At 41.0% G+C, this 23,597-nt stretch overlaps 1 protein-coding gene across 1 annotated transcript in view; it reads left to right on the plus strand.

Annotated features, from left to right (window-relative positions):
- The window catches only part of RAB39A (RAB39A, member RAS oncogene family), a 40,942-nt gene extending 17,804 nt beyond the window's left edge, over positions 1-23,138 (plus strand). Inside the window, exon 2 of the mRNA XM_054439962.2 lies at positions 16,915-23,138. Coding sequence (XP_054295937.1) covers positions 16,915-17,341 — 427 coding nt within the window. The 3' untranslated portion in view covers positions 17,342-23,138. The remainder of the gene's footprint in view (positions 1-16,914) is intronic.
- The last annotated feature ends 459 nt before the right edge of the window (positions 23,139-23,597 follow it).

Genomic DNA, 23,597 nt, shown 5'->3' on the forward strand with positions numbered 1-23,597 from the left:
TGGAAACTTATTCTTTGAAAAGAATCAAAAATAGGGTCTTTGGCTGGAAGCACCAGGCATTTTGAGGTTGGGGTTCCTTATTGAAAGTAAGGGCTTTAAGTGAATGTTGTCATGTTGGATGCTAAAACTGTCTAGCCCCCTTTCTCCACTCAGCTCCTCAGAGTGCTGGCAGTCAAGCCTTCACCCTTCAAGAAATACACTGGTAAAATTATTTCTGGGGATTCTGACCAAGCCAAGAGGAAAGAATTAAATATACCAACATTTGAGTTTGCTGAATTAAATGGTCCAGCATGATCATCTTACAGTGAGGCATTTAGTCTTCACGAAAGATTACAAGAAATATTAGGAAATTTGTCATGTGAAACCTAGGGACCAAAACAAACAAACAAACAAACAGGAAACAGCAACTGGAGAAACAGAAACTTAATAAGGGAAAAAGAGAATGTTAAAAAACAAAAACAAAACCTGTCCTTAATTCTCTCTGAGAGATAAGGAAAACATTGCAACCGTAAAGGAACAGGACACTACATATATATATATACACACACACACATATATATATATATACACACACACACATATATATACACACATATGTATATATATACATACACATATATATGTATATATATATACACACATATATGTGTATATATACACACATATATGTGTATATATATACACACACATATATGTGTATATATATATATATATATTTTTTTTTTTTTTGAGACAGAGTCTCGCTCTGTTGTCCAGGCTGGAGTGCAGTGGCGCCGTCTCGGCTCACTGCAAGCTCCGCCTCCTGGGTTCACGCCATTCTCCTGCCTCAGCCTCCCGAGTAGCTGGGACTACAGGCGCCTGCCACCACGCCCAGCTAATTTTTTGTATTTTTTTAGTAGAGATGGGGTTTCACCATGTTAGCCAGGATGGTCTCGATCTCCTGACCTCATGATCCGCCCACCTCGGCCTCCCAAAGTGCTGGGATTACAGGCGTGAGCCACCGCACCCGGCCGATACTATATTTTTTTAAAAAAAGAATATTCTGGCTGGGCAAGGTGGCTCACACCTTTAATCCTAGCACTTTGGGAGGCTGAGGCAGGCAGATCACTTGAGGTCTGGAGTTTGAGACCAGCCTGGCCAACATGGTTAAACACATCTCTACCAAAAATACAAAAATTAGCCAGACGTGCTCGTTTGAACCCAGGAGGCGGAGGTTGCTGTGTGCACTCTGGCCTGGGAGACTTTGCAAAACACAATAGCAAAACTAAAACACTCAATATAAAGTTGAAAAAAGAAATCTCAAAAGGTAGGACAAAAAGACAGTGACTTAGAAAATAGAAAAAGATGATTTTTTTTTTTTGAGACAGAGTCTCACTCTGTCACCCAGGCTGGAGTGCAGTGGCGTGATCTTGGCTCACTGCAAGCTCCGCCTCCCAGGTTCACACCATTCTCCTGCCTCAGCCTCCCGAGTAGCTGGGACTACAGGCCTCCGCCACCACGCCCGGCTAATTTTGTTTTTCTGTATTTTTAGTAGAGACGGAGTTTCACCGTGTTAGCCAGGATGGTCTTGATCTCCTGACCTCGTGATTCACCCACCTCGGCCTCCCAATGTGCTGGGATTACAGGTGTGAGCCACCGCGCCCAGCCAAGATGATTTTTTTTTTTTTTTTGAGACAGAGTTTTGCTCTGTCGCCCAGGCAGACAGAGTGCAGTGGCGCGATCTCGGCTCACTGCAAGTTCCGCTTCCCAGGTTCACGCCATTCTCCTGCCTCAGCCTCCCGAGTAGCTGGGACTATAGGCGCCTGCCATGGCGCCCGGCTAATTTTTTGTATATTTAGTAGAGGCGGGGTTTCACCGTGTTAGCCAGGATAGTCTCGATCTCCTGACCTCTTGATCCACCCACCTCAGCCTCCCAAAGTGCTGGGATTACAGGCGTGAGCCACCGTGCCCAGCCTGATTTTTTTTTAAACAATAAAGGACTCTAGTCCAAAAAGTTCAATATACAAATATTAGGCATTCCAGAAAGATAGAAGAGAAAAAACAGAGGAGAGAAATAATTAGTAAAGCAATTCAAGAAAGTTTTCTAAAATTTAGGGACTAGAGTTTTCATATTAGAATGGCCCACCACAATAGATGAAAGTAGAAACACCAAGGCAGTCATTATGAAATTTCGGAGCACTGGAACCACAGAGAAGTTCCTACAAACTTCCAGAGTGAAAAAACAGGACACATTATAAAAAAGATCAATCAGGAATCAGATTGGCTTGAGACTTTCCAGAAACAACAGTGGAAACTGAAAGGCAGTGGAGAAATGACTTCAAATTTCTGAGAAAGGAACAGCATCAACCGGCAAAAAAAAAAAAAAAAAAAAAAAAAGAATAAAAATCTGAGCGAATTCTCTGTCTTGCCATGTTATCACTCAACTGTGAGAGCAGAATAAATCAATATGCAAAATTTCAAAATATTACCTCATGTAGCTTTTTTTAAGGGAGCTACTTGAAGATGTCATGTACACACACACACACAAGTAAACCAGGGTGAAGAGGACATAGGGTACAAGGAACAGCTCTACCTCTGAAAAAGGCAAGGGAACCTCCCAGGAAGATGGTGAAGGGAGATCTTAGGATCACGTGTGTGCTGAAGGGAGATCTTAGGATCACGTGTGTACTGAAGGGAGATCTTAGGATCACGTGTGTGCTGAAGGGAGATCTTAGGATCACGTGTGTGCTGAAGGGAGATCTTAGGATCACGTGTGTGCTGCAGATACCAAGGACAGCCATGCCAGATTGGAGCAGGGCAGGTTGTAGGAGAGACCTCAGGAAGATGAAATTGACAGAAAGCTAATGGAAATAAACTTCTTACAATAAGGCAACTGGCAGAGAGTTTGAGATTGAATTATTGAGAAGTACATGGAAAATTTAGCAAAAAGGAGAAAACGAGAAAAAGACGATGTGGTAGGGATATTTAGTGTTCATATCTAATGCTTCTTTTTTTTTGGACACACGGGAGGATTATATTTCCCTTCCCTATTGTGCTTAGGTAGAGTCATGTGAGTAGTTCTGGCCAGGGGATTTGAGCAGAAGTTGCATGTGGTGATTTTAAAGCACAGCCTTCACCCCGCACCCCTCCCCCGACCGCCCCCAGCCGAGAGGGATTCTGTCTGTCGCCCATCCCCCAGGCTGGAGTGCAGTGATGTGATCTCAGCTCACTGCAGCCTCAACCTTTCCGGGCTCAGGTGATTCTCCCACCTCAGCCTCCCAAGTAGCTGGGACTACAGGTAGCTAGGACTACATGTTAGCCAGGATGGTCTCGATCTCTTGACCTCGTGATCCGCCTGCCTCAGCCTCCCAAAGTGCTGGGATTACAGGCGTGAGCCACCGCACCCAGCTAAAGTTTGCGTTTTTATAAGTTATCTGTACACTTACCACACATCCTCACTTTTCCCGTTCCCCCAACTTGTCAATATCATTCACCTTAATTTTAGTAAGGTCATTTCTTAGCACTTAGGTTACTCTGACCATGTAGATACTTTTCATTGTTGAGCCCTGGAGTACACTGTGACTTTCTTTTCCTTTCCTGCACAACTTTTCCTTCCAGTTAATTATCTTGCATATTAGTCAAGATGGGCCAGGTTATGCTACAGTAACAAACAACCCAACTCTCAATAGGAAGAACATTAAAGAATTTGGGGCCAGGCCAATGGCTCACACCTGTAATCCTAGCACTTTGGGAGGCCGAGGCAGGGCAATTGCTTGAGCCCAGGAGTTTGAGACTAGCCTGGGCAACATGGAGAAACCCCATCTCTACAAAAAAATACAAAAATTAGCTGGGTGTGGTGGCACGTGCCTGTAATCCCAGCTACTCAGGAGGCTGAGGCAGGAGAATTGCTTGAACCTGGGAGGTGGAGGTTGCAGTGGGCTGAGATTGCGCCACTGTACTCCAGCCTGGTGACAGAGTGAGACTCCATCTAAAAAAAAAAAAAAAATAGAGAAAAGAACAAAAAGAATGATGTTTAAATGACTTGAAAATAAAAGCTGAATAATTTCAGAAATAAAATGAAATGAGAAAAGGATTCACATCAGTTACAAACTCCAGGATGTGGAAAGATACATGAAATCATATGAAACAAAGCCACGTAGAAAAAGCCATATGAGAAAAGGATTCACTTCAGTTACAAACTCCAGGATGTGGAAAGATACATGAAATCATATGAAACAAAGCCACGTAGAAAAAGCCATATGGAAGCAAGCAGCAGTCACAGACATGGTGGGAGAATTATAACCCAAGAAAACATGTCCTTTCATTGTGTTAGATCACATAATCCACTGTGTTATATGGAATGGAAAATAATCTTGAGAAGCTGGTCATTGTCTCACTATTGTTCTGCAAAAGGATACCAGAAAGCACTGGAATAAGTGCCGAAGTCTTTTATACACTTTCTGATACCATATCAAATAGAAAATAAGCATCCTTTCATTATCACCTTGAAAACAATTAGTGAAGCTAGAAACATTTCTCATTAATTTCCAAATAAATTATTTCCATTTTCACACATAACTTGTTCTGCCTTCCAGAATCCACTGCAAAGTACGATTTGAATTACTACCCATTTAAATGCAGTAGTTCTTTAGAAAATGTGGATGATTTTGGCCGGGCGTGGTGGCTCACACCTGTAATCCCAGCACCTTGGGAGGCCGAGGCAGGCGGATTACAAGGTCAGGAGATCGAGACCATCCTGGCTAACACGGTGAAACCCTGTCTCTACTAAAAATACAAAAAAAAGAAAAAATTAGCCGGGCATGGTGGCCGGCGCCTGTAGTCCCAGCTACTCGGGAGGCTGAGGTAGGAGAATGGCATGAACCCAGGAGGCAGACCTTGCAGTGAGCTGAGATGGTGCCACTGCACTCCAGCCTGGGTGACAGAGCCGTCTCAAAAAAAAAAAAAAAAGAAAATGTGGATGATTTCACCTATATGTGTATAGAGTGTGCAATTTTCAGCCCATTTCTCCCCTTTTGACTTTACAAATCCCTACTATAAGTATTGAAAAGAGATAAGCTTTTTTTATATTTCTCTTTTATTCCCCCATTTCCTCAGCATTTGAATGCTGCCTGGGCACAAGCTAATGAGGTATGAACATATTCAGTTGTTTATTTGTTAATTTACAAATACTGGTAGGACTCATGCATGCCCAGTTCAGTTTTAAACACTAGGGATACAAAGTTTAAAAAGAAAAAAAGGCTGGGTGCGGTGGCTCATGCCTGTAATCCCAGCACTTTCGGAGGCCAGGGCAGGCAGACCACTTGAGCTCAGGAGTTCAAGACCAGCCTGGGCAACATGGCGAAACTTCGTCTCTACAAAAAATACAAAACTTAGCTAGGCAAGGCGGCAGGCGCCTGTAATCCCAGCTACTGGGATGCTGAGGTGGGAGGATTAGTTGAGCCTGGGAGACAAAGGTTGCAGTGAGCCAAGATCATACCACTGCACTCCAGCCTGGGCGACAGAGCGAGACCCTGTCTCAAAAAAAAAAAAGACAAAATCCTTGCTCTCATAGAACTTATCTTCTAATCAGGTTATAACACAATAAACTGTAAAAATTATATAGGATGTCAGAATGTATTAACTGCTACAGAGGAAAATAGAGTGTAAATACTAAACAGAGAGTCCTAGGGATGGTAAGAAAGCATCACTATCATAAAATGATTATCTGTTATGAAAGAAAAATAAAAGGTAAGCATAGGGGAATTGATTCACATATTCAAAGAGGAAATATGACCCATTACATTTTGTCAGGATATATATGGCCTCTACAACCACAGACTTGATTTTTGATGGAAAGACCCTGGAATTACACAAAGAAAAAGAATCTTAAGATTGTTTGTGTGAAGAAAGAATATTCTAAGTTACAAGTGCCAAGTTTCAGGATCTTAGGTGAGGGCAGGGACTGTTAGAGTCAATAATAATCAAAGGAGTAGGGAGGCTTGTGTTTTAGCCTCTTGAAAACAGTGCTGAGGGCCACAAGGCAAGTGAAGCAAATAAAATAAAGCATCAACACAATGACTGTTCCCAGAAGGGCAGTAGGAATGTAATGTCATGCTGAAAAACAGGCACCCACAAGGCTAATGCATTCATAGGCTACTTGATGCCAAGAGACTTTGGCATCGAAGTACTTTTGTCCTCTAAGTGCCTATTTTACAATTGGCAAAGCCACAAGAAGGGCATTTCCAGGGTGGGAACATCTGGTTCATTTTACCTAAGGAAGTCAGCAAGTGCTTACTATTTTGTTGCTTTTTTAAGAGGCCTGTGCATATCCAACAAAGTTCATGATAATAACACATAAGATCTATATAATCTTGCCATTTTCAGATTTTTTTTTTTTTTTTCGGAGACACGGTCTCAATCTGTCACCAAGGCTGAAGTTCAGTGGCGCAGTCATAGTTGACTGCAGCCTTGGACTCCTGAATTCAAGCAATCCTCCCACCTGGGACTCCAAAAGCACTGGGATTATAGGTGTGAGCCACTGTGCCCGGCATCTACTATAAATAATCTTGAGCAGTCCAGGGCCTATGGAGTTTTGTCCTTCATTTAACAACAGCATCTTATCTTCAGTGCCTTTTAGGAACTAGACAACTGTTTAATCTGAGATATCATTTACATTTTTTAGAACCTCAGTAATCATGTCGTTTGTGTAAAATTCCAAACTCCTCAATAGATCATCCACACTTGATTGCATTAATCATATATTAAGTAATTCTTTGTAAATGTATGCAGACTCCAGTGCTGTCAAATAATCCCTTGTCTATATATTATTTTAGGAAAAATAATTAAAGAGAGGAAAATCAAACAGTTAATAATGTTTATATAAACAAGGCAACCATTTTGTCTCATTATGCTAAAGCAAATATGCATAAGAATGAACCTTGTGGATGAATAAAGTATGGCATATACATACAATGGAACATTATTCCATTGAGTAGAAGGAAATTCTGTCATAGGCTACAACATGGATGTACCTTGAGGACACTACACTAAGTAAAATAAGCCAGTCAGGCCAGGCATGGTGGCTCATGCCTATAAACCCAGCACTTTGGGAAGCCGAGGTGGGCAGATCACCTGAGGTCAAGAGTTTGAGACCAGCCTGGCCAACATGTGAAACTCCATCTCTACAAAAAATATATAAATTAGCTGGATGTGGTGGCACATACCTGTAATCCCAGCTGCTTGGGAGGCTGAGGCAGGAGGATCACTTGAACCCAGGAGGTGGAGGTTGCAGTAAGCCAAGACCGTGCCATTGTGTTCCAGCCTGAGCAACAAGAGCGAAACTCTGTCTCAAAAATAAAAATAAAAAAGGCCAGGTGCTATGACTCACACCTGTAATCTCAGCACTTTGGGAGGCCGAGGCGGGCGGATCATGAGGTCAAGAGATGGAGACCATTCTGGCCAATATGGTGAAACCCCGTCTCTACTAAAAATACAAAAAAAATTAGCTGGGCTTGGTGGCGCATGCCTGTAGTCCCAGCTACTCAGGAGGCTGAGGCAAGAGAATCACTTGAACCTGGGAGGTGGATGTTGCAGTGAGCCGAGATCACGCCATTGCACTCCAGCCTGGCGACAGAACGAGACTCCGTCTCAAAAAAATAAATAAAAATGAAAAATAAAACAAGCCAGTCAGAGAAGGACAAATACTGTATGATTCCACCTATGCATGAGGTATTTAAAAACTCACAGAAGCAGAAAGTGGAATGATGGTTCTTGGAGGCTGTGGGCTGGGGAAATGGGGAGTTGCTGTTCACAGGGATAGGATTTTGTCATGTAAGATGAGAAATTTCTAAAGATCTACTGTACACCTTGGCACTTAAAATCAATGCTGTACACTTCACTGTACACTTAAAAATTGTAATGAGGGTAGATCTCATGCTATGTGTCCTTCACTGCAGTTTATTTTAAAAACTGAACTTTAGTCTTGTAAAACTATGTTGAAAGATATAAGAGATTTGTGAGCTTGTTTTGTACCATTTTTTTCTTACAAAGTCTATGTTGACTCTATCGGTCAGGTCCTTGGTTGCCTGCAACAAAGCCAGCTTGAGAACCTTATTCAAAAAAGAGAGTTAGTAGAAGCATGGTTGAGGTGCAGAGACTTGATGGGAAGGTGGAGGCCAGGCTTGGAATGAATGAAAAGATCCCGGGAGTCTGGGCAGTAAGAACTGCAGGAAGCCAGTGTGGTCCCCACAATACTGTTGCCCCCTTTCTGCCTGCTCACCCCTTGCCATAAGAAGCTCCAAATCGCTAGTCGGCAGCTTCAGCTGCTAATTCAGTAGAAGCATCACGGGGTTTTCTAGTGAAAGCGTTTCTCCCTTGAATACTAAAACCTTTATATCAGCAAAGTTCAGAGTCACAGGGATTAGATGCAACAAAAAATTTTAGTGACTCATTAAGTGGAATTGTGAGAGGCACCATCACCCTATTTTCACCCTTTGCTTCCCATACCACAGCTTCTGTTTATGGGGAAAAAATACCACCTACTATCTTGCTCACTAATTTAGAACGTAGACATCCTGAAGGATTATGCTAAAATCTTTCAAGGTGTCATCTCCTGGAAATGGGCATACCTACCTCTTAATAACCCATTTCACAGTTTTATAGGGCCAGACGCCTCTAGATGATAGTGGTGTGATATGATCAATGAATCCCATGGCATCATTCCATTTCCCTATCTCCACCACTGTTAAGTGAATTAGTTGATCTGTGGCAATGTGTAGGATACCATGACTATGTATAAGGCATTCTGCATGTTCATGAATGGTGGTACTAGCATGGCCTAAATCCAGATTAAATATATTACAATGACGACATATCTGTGTCCCCTCAATGATGGTCTTCCAGAGTAAGGTACCATATTCAGGATGTCGGTAGCTACTGGAAAACTGGGTAGTAAGCAATAACAGTTCAGGCCAACCTAGGTAAGATTAAGTCTATTGAGCCCAGGTACAGCTTCCATCTCCCTACCATGAGTTCAAAGTGGGATAAAAATACTGACTGATAATTACAGGACAGGACATTCTGTTCCATTGATTATTAAAATTTTTTCATGGAGGGGTCTTTTGGTGGCCATTCACATAAGATACAAGAATGCACATACTCTAGACTCATCAACAGACCTCTTCCTCAAAGCTCCTAATAACCAGCCCCCTGATCTTGTTTTTTACCCAGCACGCCAAACCCTTCTCGTCTGCTCATGACTTGGTGTGGATCTTTACCTACGTCTCTCCATCTCTTCCTCTGGAAAAAGTAAACAGTGAGATGTAGCACTAGAGGTTCCACAAATGGAACTTTTCTGCTGACTTTCAAGTTCTCCATTGAGTGTGGCTTCCTGATGCTAGCATATTGTTTAGAGCCATTTGTAAGACAGACTTGAATTTTTTTCCTCTATAATTATAGGGAAATCCAGATAAGGCCATGAGTTGAGAGGGTGCTGTAAGAATAGGTGTGCTGGGTCTGTGAACTTTGTTATTCCAGGTCCATTCAGGTCCCGCCCCATATTCCTTCCTATATATGCGACCTCTCCTTGGTGATGAAGCTCCAGCCTGGTGAATCAGAACACCCAGCTTATGATGGACATTCAGATTGCACAATCATTTGGTGTTCCACCATCAGGCATTCAGTCTCTATCAAAGCCAAGTTATAAGCCAAGAATTATTTTTCAAAAGTATAATAGTATTTGACAAAGAAAGCATGCTTTTTTTTTTTTTTGAGACAGAGTCTCGTTCTGTCGCCCAGGCTGGAGTGCAGTGGCCCGATCTCCTCTCACTGCAAGCTCCGCCTCCTGGGTTCACGCCATTCTCCTGCCTTAGCCTCCCAAGTAGCTGGGACTACAGGCACTCGCCACCATGCCTGGCTAATTTTTTTGTATTTTTAGTAGAGACGGGGTTTCACCATGTTAGCCAGGATGGTCTCGATCTCCCGACCTTGTGATCCACCCACCTCAGTCTCCCAAAGTGCTGGGATTACAGGCGTGAGCCACTGCACGCGGCCAAAAGCATGCTTTTATTCCAAAATTCCACTTCTGTAATTGGCCAGTGGAGGCTTCCTGGGCCTGATGGAGCATTCCAGGCTGCTAGAGGTACTTCAGGCAGGCACTATTAGATCTGATGGACCATGGGCCAAGTGGGCTTGCACTGTAGCTTGGACCAGCCGAAGGGACTTCTCTTGCTTTCAGCTCTATCAAAGCTAGCAGGCTTTTGGGTTTTCCACTTAATGGATCAGAGAAGCACATTATACTGATAGTGTTTCCTCCAAAATTAAAAAAGGTTCATGCCTGTAATCCTAGCACTTTGGGAGGCTGAGGCAGGTGGATCACCTGAGGTTGGGAGGTCGAGACTAGCCTGACCAACATGGAGAAATCCCATCTCTACTAAAAATACAAAATTAGCCATGTGTGGTGGTGCATGCCTGTAATCCCTGCTACTCAGGAGGCTGAGGCAGGAGAATTGCTTGAACCTGGGAGGCGGAGGTTGTGGTGAGCCGAGATCACACCATTGCACTCCAGCCTAGGCAACAAAAGTGAAACTCCATCTCAGAAAAAAATAATAAAATATTTAAAAAATAAAAAAGGTTCCCCAAGTATTATGCATTTTTTTTTCTTGGTAGGGGGTATAAAATATGGTAACTTTTCTTCTTTGGAGAGGTTTCATCAACATACCCCTGATTAAAGGACTCCCTTCCCCCAAGAAACTTCACAGAGATTGCTGGCTACTGTATTTTCATTGGATATATCTTTAGGATGTATGTATTTCTGAATATATAATTTATCCACCCCCTTCAACACTGATAATGCTCATAGCAACTCAATGACCTCAGTGTGAGAACATAAGACCACACTAGTAATAGATATAATGTTGGGCACCTTTCTTTTTTTGCACTGCTAGTATGTGTTTCCCTCAAACTTCCTCACTCTCTCTGATGTTTCTCCTGTTTTCACAACAGCTATGTAAGTGGCTTAGACCAAATCAACCATTCATTAATTCACTAAGGTGCACTGAATGCCCACTATGTGCTAGGTACTTGAAAACCATTGATATTCAACAGTGAGCAGTATTGACATGGCACCTGCATGCCTCTGATAATCAGCAAGCCAGTAGCATGGATCCAGAAAGAGGAAAGGAGGGAAAAGGATGCTATACAAGAGTACTGACCTTGAACACACAATGATCCTGCCCACAGCCTAAGAAACAGACTCTAGCCAAACAGAGCAGCCATTTGTCCTTCTCTGGAGTGATTAGTAAGAGGGTTGAAGTGTGCCTCCAGTTCTCTTTTATGGGGAGAGGAAGGTTGAATGGAACTTCCATTTCTTCCTATAGTAGAAGCATAAATGTGAGGAAAAAAGGAAGAGTTTCTCCTGATATTAGCAGTATTCCTTGGCAGTGTTGAGTGCCCACTTGGGATTGGTTATAATTAATTCATAGTGACACCAGCCTGCCTGGTTGAGTGATTTTCCCCGGAAACATACAGCTGCATGCTGGACTGATCCAGAGATAGAAGTTTCCCAGATGAATATGACAGAGGGATAGGGGCTTGGAAATTGAGATATTTCCAAGAGAACAATTATAATGATGTCTCATTGAACTCAAGATATGGAAAAAGGCAAAGATAGGAGAGTATTAATGGATAGAAAGTGATAGAGCTTCGGGGTCTGTTGTGGGGTGGGGGGAGGGGGGAGGGATAGCATTGGGAGATATACCTAATGCTAGATGACGAGTTGGTGGGTGCAGTGCACCAGCATGGCACATGTATACATATGTAACTTACCTGCACGTTGCGCACATGTACCATAGAGCCTAAAGTATAATAATAATGATAATAATAATAATAATAATAATAAAATAAAATAAAATAAAATAAAAAGAAAGTGATAGAGTTGGTCAGTGGATTACAAATCTTGATGAAATTAAAGAATCACCACAGTAAAAAAGAATAGACAAGCTGGCAGGCTGTGAGGTTTTGATATATTTAGTGGACTGTGTAAATTTCCAGTTTTGGAGGTAATTAATATTTCTGATGAAAAGGAAATGGATAAGAAAGGAAGAATAGAGAGAAAGGTTTATTAGAGATGAGGAAGTCAAGCAATTTGAGAAGGCAGCTCATCCAAATGGATGTTGAAATCAGTAAGCAGAATGACAGGAATTGAAACAGAAAGAAAAACAAAGTGCTAAAATCTTTAGTACATGGAGAATGACCAAGCAGTTGGCAGATGACAGAGCCAGATGGCATAAGCCTCAAAGGAGCAGGGGATTTTTTTTACAACAGGGGTTGGGAAAGAATAATTATCAGGAAGTTGCACTGGGGAAACAGAAGCCATCTCCTCCTGATCCTAGAGAATGGGCAACGTGAGTGTGCTGCAGGGGAAGCAGTGTTCTCAGGGACCAGCAGTTTTCAATTAAGGCAAGGAAAGGAGACTGCTCCTCTGGCAATGGGATAAGATTTGCTGATAGTGTAGCCTTCAAAGTATGAAAGAACCAGCAGCTTTCTTTTATAATTAAAACCAGATCTTCCACTTGAGAGGGACAAGGGACTGCTAGGAGCTTATAACCCCAATCCCTCTCCTCCAAAATTCACCTTCCCTATCATCACATTACCCTCACACTGTATTTAGGGGTTTTGTATCTGCTTTATCATTCTTGCCAGAGAATAGTCTCACCTCTTCATTCCTTCGTAACACACGAGACCAGATTAGAATCCATGCCATTTATTTCTCTCTTCCTTCCTTGCTTCTGTTCTTCTTTTCTTCCCTCCATTCCCTGACCCCACAATTTTTTTCCTTCCCTTAAATCATCCATTAATTCAGGGAGACTTTTTAAAAAATTTTTCTTTTGTTTTCTTTTTTTTTATTTTTTTTGAGACAGAGTCTCTGTCGCCCAGGCTGGAATGCAGTGGTGCGATCTCAGCTCACTGCAACTTCTGCCTCCTGGGTTCAAGCGATTCTCCTGCCTCAGCCTCCCAAGTAGCTTGGACTACAGGCATGCACCACCATGCCTGGCTATTTTATGTATTTTTGGTAGAGACGGGGTTTCATTATGTTGACCAGATTGGTCTCAAATTCCTGACCTCAGGTGTTCTGCCCACCTCGGCCTCCCAAATTTCTGGGATTACAGGTGAGAGCCACTGCACCCCACCCATTCAGGGAGACTTTCAAAGCCTAGAGGGAAATAGACATAAAGTGTCATACTACAAGAGATTGTTGCTTAAAAATAATTGTTATTCCTCATCAACTCTTGAGTTCCTTACAGGGAGGCCTCCCTACCTAGCGCTTTTTGAATCTGTTCCCTACCTTCTCATAATTCCTTCAAGAACTTCTAGAGACCTAAGTGTCTCAACTTATGGGAGGAAGGTCAAGAGAAAGATAGCTGCTCCCTCAACACTTCTGTAAGACCTGCCTTTCAATTCAAGTTTTCCATCTGAAGCCCTGCTTCTTCCCCCAGATGATTGATAGCAACAGTGCCCAATTGTTTTAGGAAAAGCACTACCTGCAGGACAACTATATCTGAGTCTGAAGCCCCACAGACCCACACACAGAAGCTAGAAATCAGGTTATTACATAGAAGTGACAGACGTTATACTGAGTCCTTTTATTCCCGACTAATTATTAATAAGGGTTGTTTTATAATGTGTATTACATATACTTTGCTATAATTTTATTCTGTAGGATGATTTGCCAACTGTATTCTAAGTGTGTTTTCAAAATTAAATACAATCAGTTAATAGGGTTGCTTATTTTAAAAAGAAAATTAAAAAAAAAGTTTTTTGAAAAGATAGTATTTCCTGGCTGGGCACGGTGGCTCACACCTGTAATCCTAGTGCTCTGGGAGGCCACGGTGGGTGGATCACCTGAGGTCAGGAGCTCGAGACCAGCCTGGCCAACATGGCAAAAACTCATCTCTACTAAAAATAAAAAAATTAGCTGGGCATGGTGATGGGCACCTGCAATCCCAGCTACTCGGGAGGCTGAGGCAGGAGAATTGCTTGAACCTAGGAGGCGGAGGTTGCAGTGAGCCAAGATTGTGCCATTGCTTTCCAGCCTGGGCAACAGAACAAAAACTCTGTCTCAAAAAAAAAGAAAAGAAAAGAAAACATAGTATTTCCTACAGGGAAAAACATGCCTCTGTGTAATACATAAGCATTTCAGCATTGAGTTTTCAGCCACAAAAGACATTTTTAAAATATTCTAGTAATGGTAAATTAAATGGATAGGAGGGATAAAAGTGATGCAGGCTTGATGCTGAGTAAATTCAAGCTTTCAGTCTAAGAACATAGCCTTAATTAGATTTCTCTTAAGACACTGCACATCTGCCTAAATTCACACATATAAAGATGAGTGACAAAACAATAACAAATTAGTTATCCCTCAAAGTTAAAATATAGCAACTGCATTATTCATAGCCTGCCAAAGATGGTGGGAGATTTTTCTTATTGTCAATTTCTTTTCTTTTTTTATTTTTAGAATCTAAGCACTGGGTTGGTGAAAAACTCAATTTCTCTATGATACTATAGTCCTTGACAAAAGTTTTTCAGAAATAGCCACTTGGGAATCTCTCTACTAGGAATTCTGAGGAGAAACAGGGAAGCAGGAGAAATAGAAAGAAAGAGGAGGTAAAATGGTTTGCACTGCCACAACAAAGCTATTTATGGCATCAGGTCACTGAACTGAGCTGTGATTTCAGCAATGAGGACAAGTAGGAAAGTATGACGGTAACAAATAACCCACTGGCCATTCACAAAGATCTTGGTGCCTTAGGCAGGTAGTCAGATGAGTTTGCTCTAAGACCATTGACAAACTGGAAACTGAGACGCATGGGATCTCTGGTTTATACAACATTTAGCACTTTTCCTTTCCAATAAGGTTAATTAATCCAATATTGGCTGTGGTGGCTCACGCCTGTAATCCTAGCACTTTGGGAGGCTGAGGCAGGTGGATCACGAGGTCAAGAGATCGAGAGCATCTTGGCCAACATGGTGAAACCCTGTCTCCACTAAAAATACAAAAATTAGCTGGGGGTGGTGGCACGTGCCTGTAGTCCCAGCTACTCAGGAGGCCAAGGCAGGAGAATTGCTTGAACCCGGGAGGCAGAGGTTTCAGTCAGCCGAGATCGCACCACTGCACTCCAGCCTGGGCGACAGAGCAAGACTCCATCTCAAAAAAAAAAATCCAGTATAACAAACATATTATGACATCTGTCATTTGCCATGCAATATGATTGACATAACAGCAAATCCAGTCAGCATATCGAGAAAATTAAGATAATCATAATGGCAGAATGCCAGTGGTTCAGAGGAACTATAAGAAGAGTACCTAAGAAAGAGGTGAGTGGCAGGGAAGGCTGCTCAGATGGTATGATTATTGAGCTGACTGTTGAAGCAGAAATAGGAGTTTCTTAGACAGAAAAGGGGTAGAAGACCTTCCAAATAGATAAAACAACATGTGGAGGGGCAAGACACATAAAACAGTATAGCCTTGCCACCTTGCCTCATGATTCGGCCAGGAAACAGATGGCACAATTGTAGGTTAACCGAAAAGAGTTTAATGAAGTGACTATTTCCAGAGATACAGTCAGCATCAAGGATACTAATAAAGGATGGTGAAGCATTCAGAGCTAGCAACAGTGGGAAGCCATTGACCACCTGGCTGGAAGAGGAGAGGACAGAGAATGGTATTACCAGAACGTGGTGACAGCTGTAGCCATGGGAGAGGGTCTACCCTACAGAAACCCTGACTAGAAGCAGAGAAATACCACCACTGCTAAACCACAGCCCGGCAGAAGCAAAGAGAGGGATAAATACGCTGACTTCTCTTTCCTTCTGTCTCCAGCCGGCGCCTCCCATTGGCTGAACCCCCCTGCAAGCCAGAGGGCAAGGGAGTTTGGGAAAGCTTTCTGTGAAGGACAGCTTCCTCAGGCCTAGAGAAAGATGGAGACTAGATCTGGAGAGACATACAGAGAATCGTTAGCACACCTCAGATTCATATCCCAGGTCCATACAGTCTCCTGTTTCTTGAATAGGTGTAACACAAGACTGTACCTGTAACTAATACTGTGACAAGTCTGCTGTCTTCGTGAGTTTGGGCTGTTATAAGAAATTACCACAGAATGGGGATTTAAACAACAGAAATTTAGTTCTTACAATTTTGGAAGCTGGAAGTGAATGATCAGGGAGATAGTGGTGCCAGCATGGTCAGGTTCCAGTGAGGGCCCTCTTCTGGGTTGCAGACAGCCATCTTGTATCCTCACATGGTAGAAAGAGGACTAGAGTGCTCTCTGGGGTATCTTTTTTTAAGGGCACTGATCCCATTCACGAGGGTTCCACCGTCATGACCTAAATTACATCCCAAAGGCCCCTCCTCCTAATCCTGATACCACCACATTAGGGTTAGCATTTCAACATAAGAATTTGGGAGGGACACAGTCATTCAATCCATACTACAGCCCTTGTTTCTTTTTCCTAAATTGATAGAGAGAAGAGTTCATTAAATTTTATGACGAGTGAGATTCTTAAGATCTAGTTTGTTGTGCAACCTGTGCCCTTCACTCAGTCTTTCAATATGCTTATTTTTAACTACAGTGATGTAATAATCTATCAGATTTTTAAAAGCAAAAACAAATAATCAGACAGTATGTGATGACATGGCATATAAGTGCTTATTTGTCTAACTAAAGATAACTACTACTTTCGTGTTCTGTCAGTGTATGAAACTTGCATATTAGTCCCGCAGAATATTTTTGTTCACTTGAGATACCTCATATTTTATTTATAAATTCTAGTTAAATCATATTAAGATATCTTCAAATGTTATTATGGTGCTAGATTGTTGGAAGGAGAAGAAAAAGAACAAGTTGTCCTTATACAACCTTTTTTCTCTTTGTTTTTCAGATCAATAACCCGATCTTATTACCGCAACTCAGTTGGTGGATTTTTAGTATTTGACATTACTAACAGACGATCTTTTGAACATGTGAAAGATTGGCTAGAAGAAGCAAAAATGCATGTGCAGCCATTTCGGATTGTATTTCTGCTCGTGGGACATAAATGTGATTTAGCTTCACGACGTCAAGTTACAAGGGAAGAAGCTGAAAAACTGTCAGCAGACTGTGGAATGAAGTATATAGAAACCTCAGCAAAGGATGCTACAAATGTTGAAGAATCCTTCACAATCTTGACAAGAGACATATATGAACTTATTAAAAAGGGAGAAATTTGTATTCAGGATGGCTGGGAAGGGGTTAAAAGTGGTTTTGTTCCAAATACTGTGCATTCTTCTGAGGAAGCAGTAAAGCCCAGGAAAGAATGCTTCTGCTGACTTCAGACATGCCAAAGAACTAACAGGAACAGATTGGGTGTCATTTCAGGATAAATACCAACATTAACAACAGAATGATGCAATAAAAGCATTTAAAAAGGTTACAAACCCACACCAATACTATTTTGTAAGTTATTTGATTCAGAGCACGATGCTTACTTGTTACACTACTAGATTGGGTATTTTGCTAAATCACCAAGCAAAGCAGACAACCTTTTTCTTGAAATTACCTCCATTCTTACTTTGCTAGCATACACTGACCTTAGTGTCCAGATATGTCAATATTACTCATTTTTCTTGACAGTTCAAATGGATTTTTGTGCATAGTCAATTGAAAAGATTATATCAGGAATTACATTCTCTTGAGTTAATTAATATTGAATAGCAAAATGCATTTAAATATGCACTGTTCACCTGCAGAGTAAACAATCTCAGAATTATCGACTAGGATGTAAATAGCAGTTTCTTACATAAGAAACTTATATAAGGTACCAGGTTTTTTCCCCATTCTCTGGAAATGTTTGTCCTCCCTTAATTTTGCTTCAACACAAGAAAATAAGTTTTATGTTCATTTTTGTTCCCTAATTTATTGCTTCTAAAAATGCATTATGTTTTACAAAGATATCTAAGGATCCAAGCAAACTGCTTTAAGCAAATATTTGTAAAATTAAAAATGGAGGACTGCTCACCAAATGTTTGAAATTTTGCTTTTTTTTTTTTTTTGAGACAGGGTCTTGTTTTGTCACCCAGGCTGGAGTGCAGTGGGGCAGTCTTGGCTCCCTGCAACCTCTGCTTCCTGGGTTCAGGTGATTGTCAGTACCTTACCTCAGCCTCCTGAGTAGCTGGAACTGCAGATGTGCGCCACCATGCCCGGCTAATTTTTGTATTATAAGTAGACATGGGGTTTCATAATGTTCCCCAGGCTGGTCTCCAACTCCTGGCCTCAAGCAATTCGCCCCCCTCGGCCTCCAAAGTGCTGGGATTATAGGCATGAGCTGCCGTGCCTGGACTATCAGCAGCAAATGTTTTGCTGTTACAGTGTACTGTTCATATTTAGACAAGAAAAACAAAATTTATTTATGTATTGACATTTTCAAAGAAAGTAAATGCAATTTTCTTTGAACTATTGTCAAAATTATTAATATAGGTAAACATGGAATGTTTTTAATAATAGCATTTTTGTCCAAGTAAATTTCCAAATTTCCTAATTTCCAATATGAAAAGAATGCAGAAAAGATTTTTCTGGGCAAGGAAAATTGGTTAGATGTTTGATATATTTAGCCTTCAAATTGCATTTTACAATCTCATCAGTACAAGTTAAGATAGAATAATCAATTAAGACAGTAAAATGACTTTTGAGTTTCCTAATTTTTAACTTATTGATTAAACTCTCCTGGAAGGGGTATTTTGATCATAGTGTCACATGTTTTATAATGTACATTTCTATTCTGTTCTGTAAACTACTCTTAATCACAAAAGAGTACCAAGTGAAGTTTTTTGGAATCATAAGATTTTTACTCTTAACCTTTAGTTGCTTCATTTGTTTGAAAACCGAAGTGGCATAGTAGAAAGAATATTTAATAAGAAATCAGAAAACTTGGTTACCAATATCTAACCATGAGTAAGGCACTTGACCTCTCTAAGCACCATTTTTCTTATCTGTAAAATTAGGCTAATAACCCCATTTATTAGTGTGTTTCATGGAAAATTATTTTGAGAATCTAGTGAATGATGCAGCAAATGCTTTGTAAATAGAGTAAGCATTTTGAGATTGATATGCTGCTCATGGGCATACTATTATATTTACAATGGGTGAGAATTTTGTTTTCTCATGATTTTTCCTTTCATTCCTATGCAGAGGGAGTAGAAAAAGATGTGTGTCTTCATGGACCCGTAGGAATTCTTGATTAGTGCATATCCTCTGCTTATTTTTTTTGGCGGGGGTGGGGGGCGAGGGGGGCGAGGTCTTGTTCTGTTGACCAGGGTGGAGTGCAGTGGCATGATCGAAGCTCACTGCACCCTGGACCTCCCAGTCTCAAGCGAGCCTCCCACTTTAGCCTCCTGCTAGCTGGGACCACAGGTGCACACCACCACGCCTGGCTAATTCTTTATTTTCTGTAGAGAAGGGGTCTCCCTATGTTGCCCAGGGTATAGGTCTCATACGCCAGGACACAAGTCTTATATGCCAGGGCACAAGCGATCCTTCCGCCTCGGCGTCCTAAAGTGCTGGAATTACAGGCATGAGCCCCTGCGCCCGCTTCCTCTGCTTTTTTTACCCTGAGCTATTGTTCCTGCAAAGTGGAAATAATAGAGAGGGACGTTCCTGCAGACTTAACCCAATCAAAAGTCACGTTTGTGCTTTTTGTGCATCTTTGAAGTAGATGTTTAATTGTATTTTCAAATACTTGTACATTTTCTGGGTTCATGTATTTTTAATTGTGCTTATGGAGAGATTATAAATTATAACTATATAAGGTATGACTATTTATATTGTCAGCATTTTCTTGATATCCTTAGGTTAATTTCACATGAGTTCAAACTGTAATTAACCAAATGAGAAAATACTTGTCCCCCAAAATGTGAAGTAGTCCATTTTACTGTTACAGTTTTCAATATTATATGACAATTTCCCATCAGTCCAAAATGGCATAAACCCAAACACTGAAAATTTAGCAGTTGAAAGTACAGCCACCTGTGCCTACTTCTAAAGTTAAATAGCTAAAACATAAAATGTGATTTAAATTTCAGTGGACACCCTTTATAATACTAATGTCGGGAGAGACTAATTTTTGGGCTGAAGGATATCATGTGTTCCAAAATTTAAACCAGAGCTAAAGAACTAGAAGAAACAAACAGGAAGGCAGGGCCCAAAATTCAAGGCATGAACAGAAGGAAGCCTAGAACTCGTCTCCTAGCACCTTGTTGACCACGCTGTGCTTGGTGTGTGTGTATTGGGTGGAGGGAGGGGAAGGGAGGGAGAGGATGTCAAGAAAAGGGGAAATGTGTTCTAACTGAATCCACAAAATACTAAAATAGGGTTAAATAATTTTTATGTTATAGAGGAGCTATTTATGGTAAAACAATAGTAAAGTGAGCAACGATTACTGCAAAAATCTGAGTGCTTGTACAGGATTGCCAAACATCTGTCAAACCTTAGCCAGTTATCTTTATCCATTTATGTATGTATATAATAGCTGACCTATTTTCTTACACATCGTTATAGAGAATATGGATAACGATGCCAAAATAGTAAAAATATTTGCTCCAGGCAAAATGCTTTTACCAAGTTTCTTAGAAATCAAATATCCTTGATTTTATATTAAAGTTACTTTATTTAAAATTTAATTTAAATTAAAAAATGTAAAACTAGTAAATGATGTAGCTAATTACTAGTTTAAGTAAATGTGTTTTTTGTTTGTTTGTTTGTTTGTTTTTTTGAGACGGAGTCTGGTTCTGTCTCCCAGGCTGGAAGGCAGTGGTACAAACTCAGCTCACTGCAACCTCCACCTCCCGGGTTCGAACAATTCTCCTGCCTCAGCTTCCTGAGCAGCTAGGATTACAGGCATGCACCACCACATCCAGCTGATTACTATTATTATTATTATTATTTTTGTTTTGAGACGGAGTTTCTCTCTTGTTGCCCAGGCTGGAGTGCAATAGCGCGATCTTGGCTCACCGCAAGCTTCGCCTACTGGGTTCAAGCAATTCTCCTGCCTCAGCCTACCGAGTAGCTGGGATTACAGGCATGAGCCACCATGCCCGACTAATTTTGTTTTTTTTGTTTTTTTTAAGTAGAGATGGGGTTTCTCCATGTTGGTCAGGCTGGTCTCAAACTCCGGACCTCAGGTGATCCACCCACCTCAGCCTCCCAAAGTGCTGGGATTACAGGCGTGAGCCACCGCACCCGGCCTAATTTTTGTATTTTGAGTAGAGACGGGGTTTCACCATGTTGGCCAGGCTGGTCTCCGACTCCTGACCTCAAGTGATCCACCTGCCTCAGCGCCTCCCAAAGTGCTGGGATTATAGACGTGAGCCACCGGTGCCTGGCTGTAAATGTGTTTTTTTTTAAAAGAAATGATAACAGTCCAATTCTTATCGTAAACTTGTCCCTGATGGAAACTGCTCATCTTGAGCTGCATTCACGCTCCCAGTTCATGTAGTGATGTGATACTAAGTATAAGCCAAAATGTTTAATCAGAATGTTTTTTTAATGTGGCTTTTATATGCATAATAGTGGCAAACAAGATTTCCTGAGCCTGGAAACTTGAGAGTTTATTCTAGATTTCCAAAAGTCTCAAGCATTCCATACTTTTTGTGTGTGGCAACCAAAACAGTCTTTTATATTATTGTTAAGATAACTTTACCAGAACAAAGTCTTTTTATCCAACTTTACATCATTAAAAAATGAATCTATGGATTAATAAAATCATTTTAAGAGTATTTTTGTCAGATTTTATACTGCCCTTGGTTCAGTTAAGAACAAAGCTTTCAAAGCAGCTTTAAAGAGTGCACTGTATTTGAATAATTTACTGGCCGGGTGCGGTGGATCACGCCTATAATCCCAGCACTTTGGGAGGCTGAGGTGGGCGGATCACGAGGTCAGGAGATCGAGACCATCCTGGCTAACACGGTGAAACCCCGTCTCTACCAAAAATACAGAAAAAATAAAAAAATTAGCCGGGCGTGGTGGCGGGCGCCTGTAGTCCCAGCTACTCGGGAGGCTGAGGCAGGAGAATGGGGTGAACCCGGTAGGCGGAGCTTGCAGTGAGCCGAGATCACGGCCACTGCACTCCAGCCTGGGCGACAGAGCAAGACTCTGTCTCAAAAAAAAGAAAAAAGAAAAAAAAAAAGAATAATTTCTTTAGGTCTCACACAGTGAGAAGAACTCTTAAGACTAAAGACCCATTCATAAACTAACTTATTTGTTTCTCAGTAACTACCTAGAAAGATTTCACTTGGAAATGCAAAGGAAACATGTAATCTTTAAGAAAAAACAGAAAGATCCTCTTTCAGCATGGGGAGCTGAAAAAAGAAAAAACCATAAGACTATAAAAGTTTTACTTTTTGTTTGTTTTTTAGAGACAGGGTCTTGTTCTGTCGCCTAGGCTGGAGTGCAGTGGCACAGTGATAGGTCGTAGGAGCCTCAAACTCCTGGCCTCAAGCGATCCTCCCACCCCAGCCTCCCAGAGTGCTGGGATTACAGGCATAAGTCACCACGCCCAGCCTATAAAGGCTTTAATCTTAGATTCTATGTATTTTAAAATGGTAGGATACAATCCCAACCAGAAGCTAACTCTTGGAAATTTCACAGCTGATAAATAGCCATCTCTGCTTCAGAATCTTTCTCAACTGAATGTTTTCACCAGATCTTCCTGAGCTACTGATCTTCACTTGATCTTAAAATAACAAACTGATCTCCTGAACCTTAATGAACTGCTGCATGACCTGGTGTTTCTATACTGCTAATGACTGATGCAAGTAGACACATGAGTGATGAGCTGTGACAATCTATATCAATCATTACACAATCTAGTTCACTTACTGCACATAATCATGGTAGAAAATAAATGAAAACAAAATTTTAAGGTATAAAAAAATTAGTGTACCTCTATTATTTCTGGGTAAATTTTTTGTCTTTTTAAAAAATAGTGCCTAAAACGTTGTCTTATCTATGTGACATTCAGTGGCTACTAATTGATGGTTATTGTGTTGAATTACTCCTATTAAATGTGGGTTCCACATACTTGGTTTCAATTTATACATTCCATGGAAGAATAAACATGTTTTATTATCATCATCTCTTGGCATTTTTTTTCAGGATGACAGACAATGGAAGTAGGATAAGTGTAAACTTTTTGAAGTATGTTATTAATGTTATTTGATTTTAAATAATGAATAAAAGAATGAGAATGAGAACTATGACTGTCATAGAATTATGGTATCCATCTTTTCTTTTTTCTTTTTTTTTTTTTTTTTTTTTTTTGAGCGGTAGCAAGGTTTATTGTGAAGAGCAAAAGAACAAAGCTTCCACAGCGTGGAAGGGGACCCCAGCAGGTTGCTTCACGGTATCCATCTTTAACAAGCCATCTTTGGTGGTGCTTTTAAAATAGAAACAACTATTTAACTGCAATTTTGTGTGTACGTATTCACAAATGAAGGGCAAAAAAGAATCAATTCGAGATCCACAATACTTTACATATTACATCATACCATGGTGGAATGTGGGGTGGAACCCCATAATCAGACATTAATATTT

This window comes from Pongo pygmaeus, chromosome 9 (genome assembly GCF_028885625.2).
Source record: "Pongo pygmaeus isolate AG05252 chromosome 9, NHGRI_mPonPyg2-v2.0_pri, whole genome shotgun sequence".
In the NCBI taxonomy this organism is placed as follows: domain Eukaryota; kingdom Metazoa; phylum Chordata; class Mammalia; order Primates; family Hominidae; genus Pongo; species Pongo pygmaeus.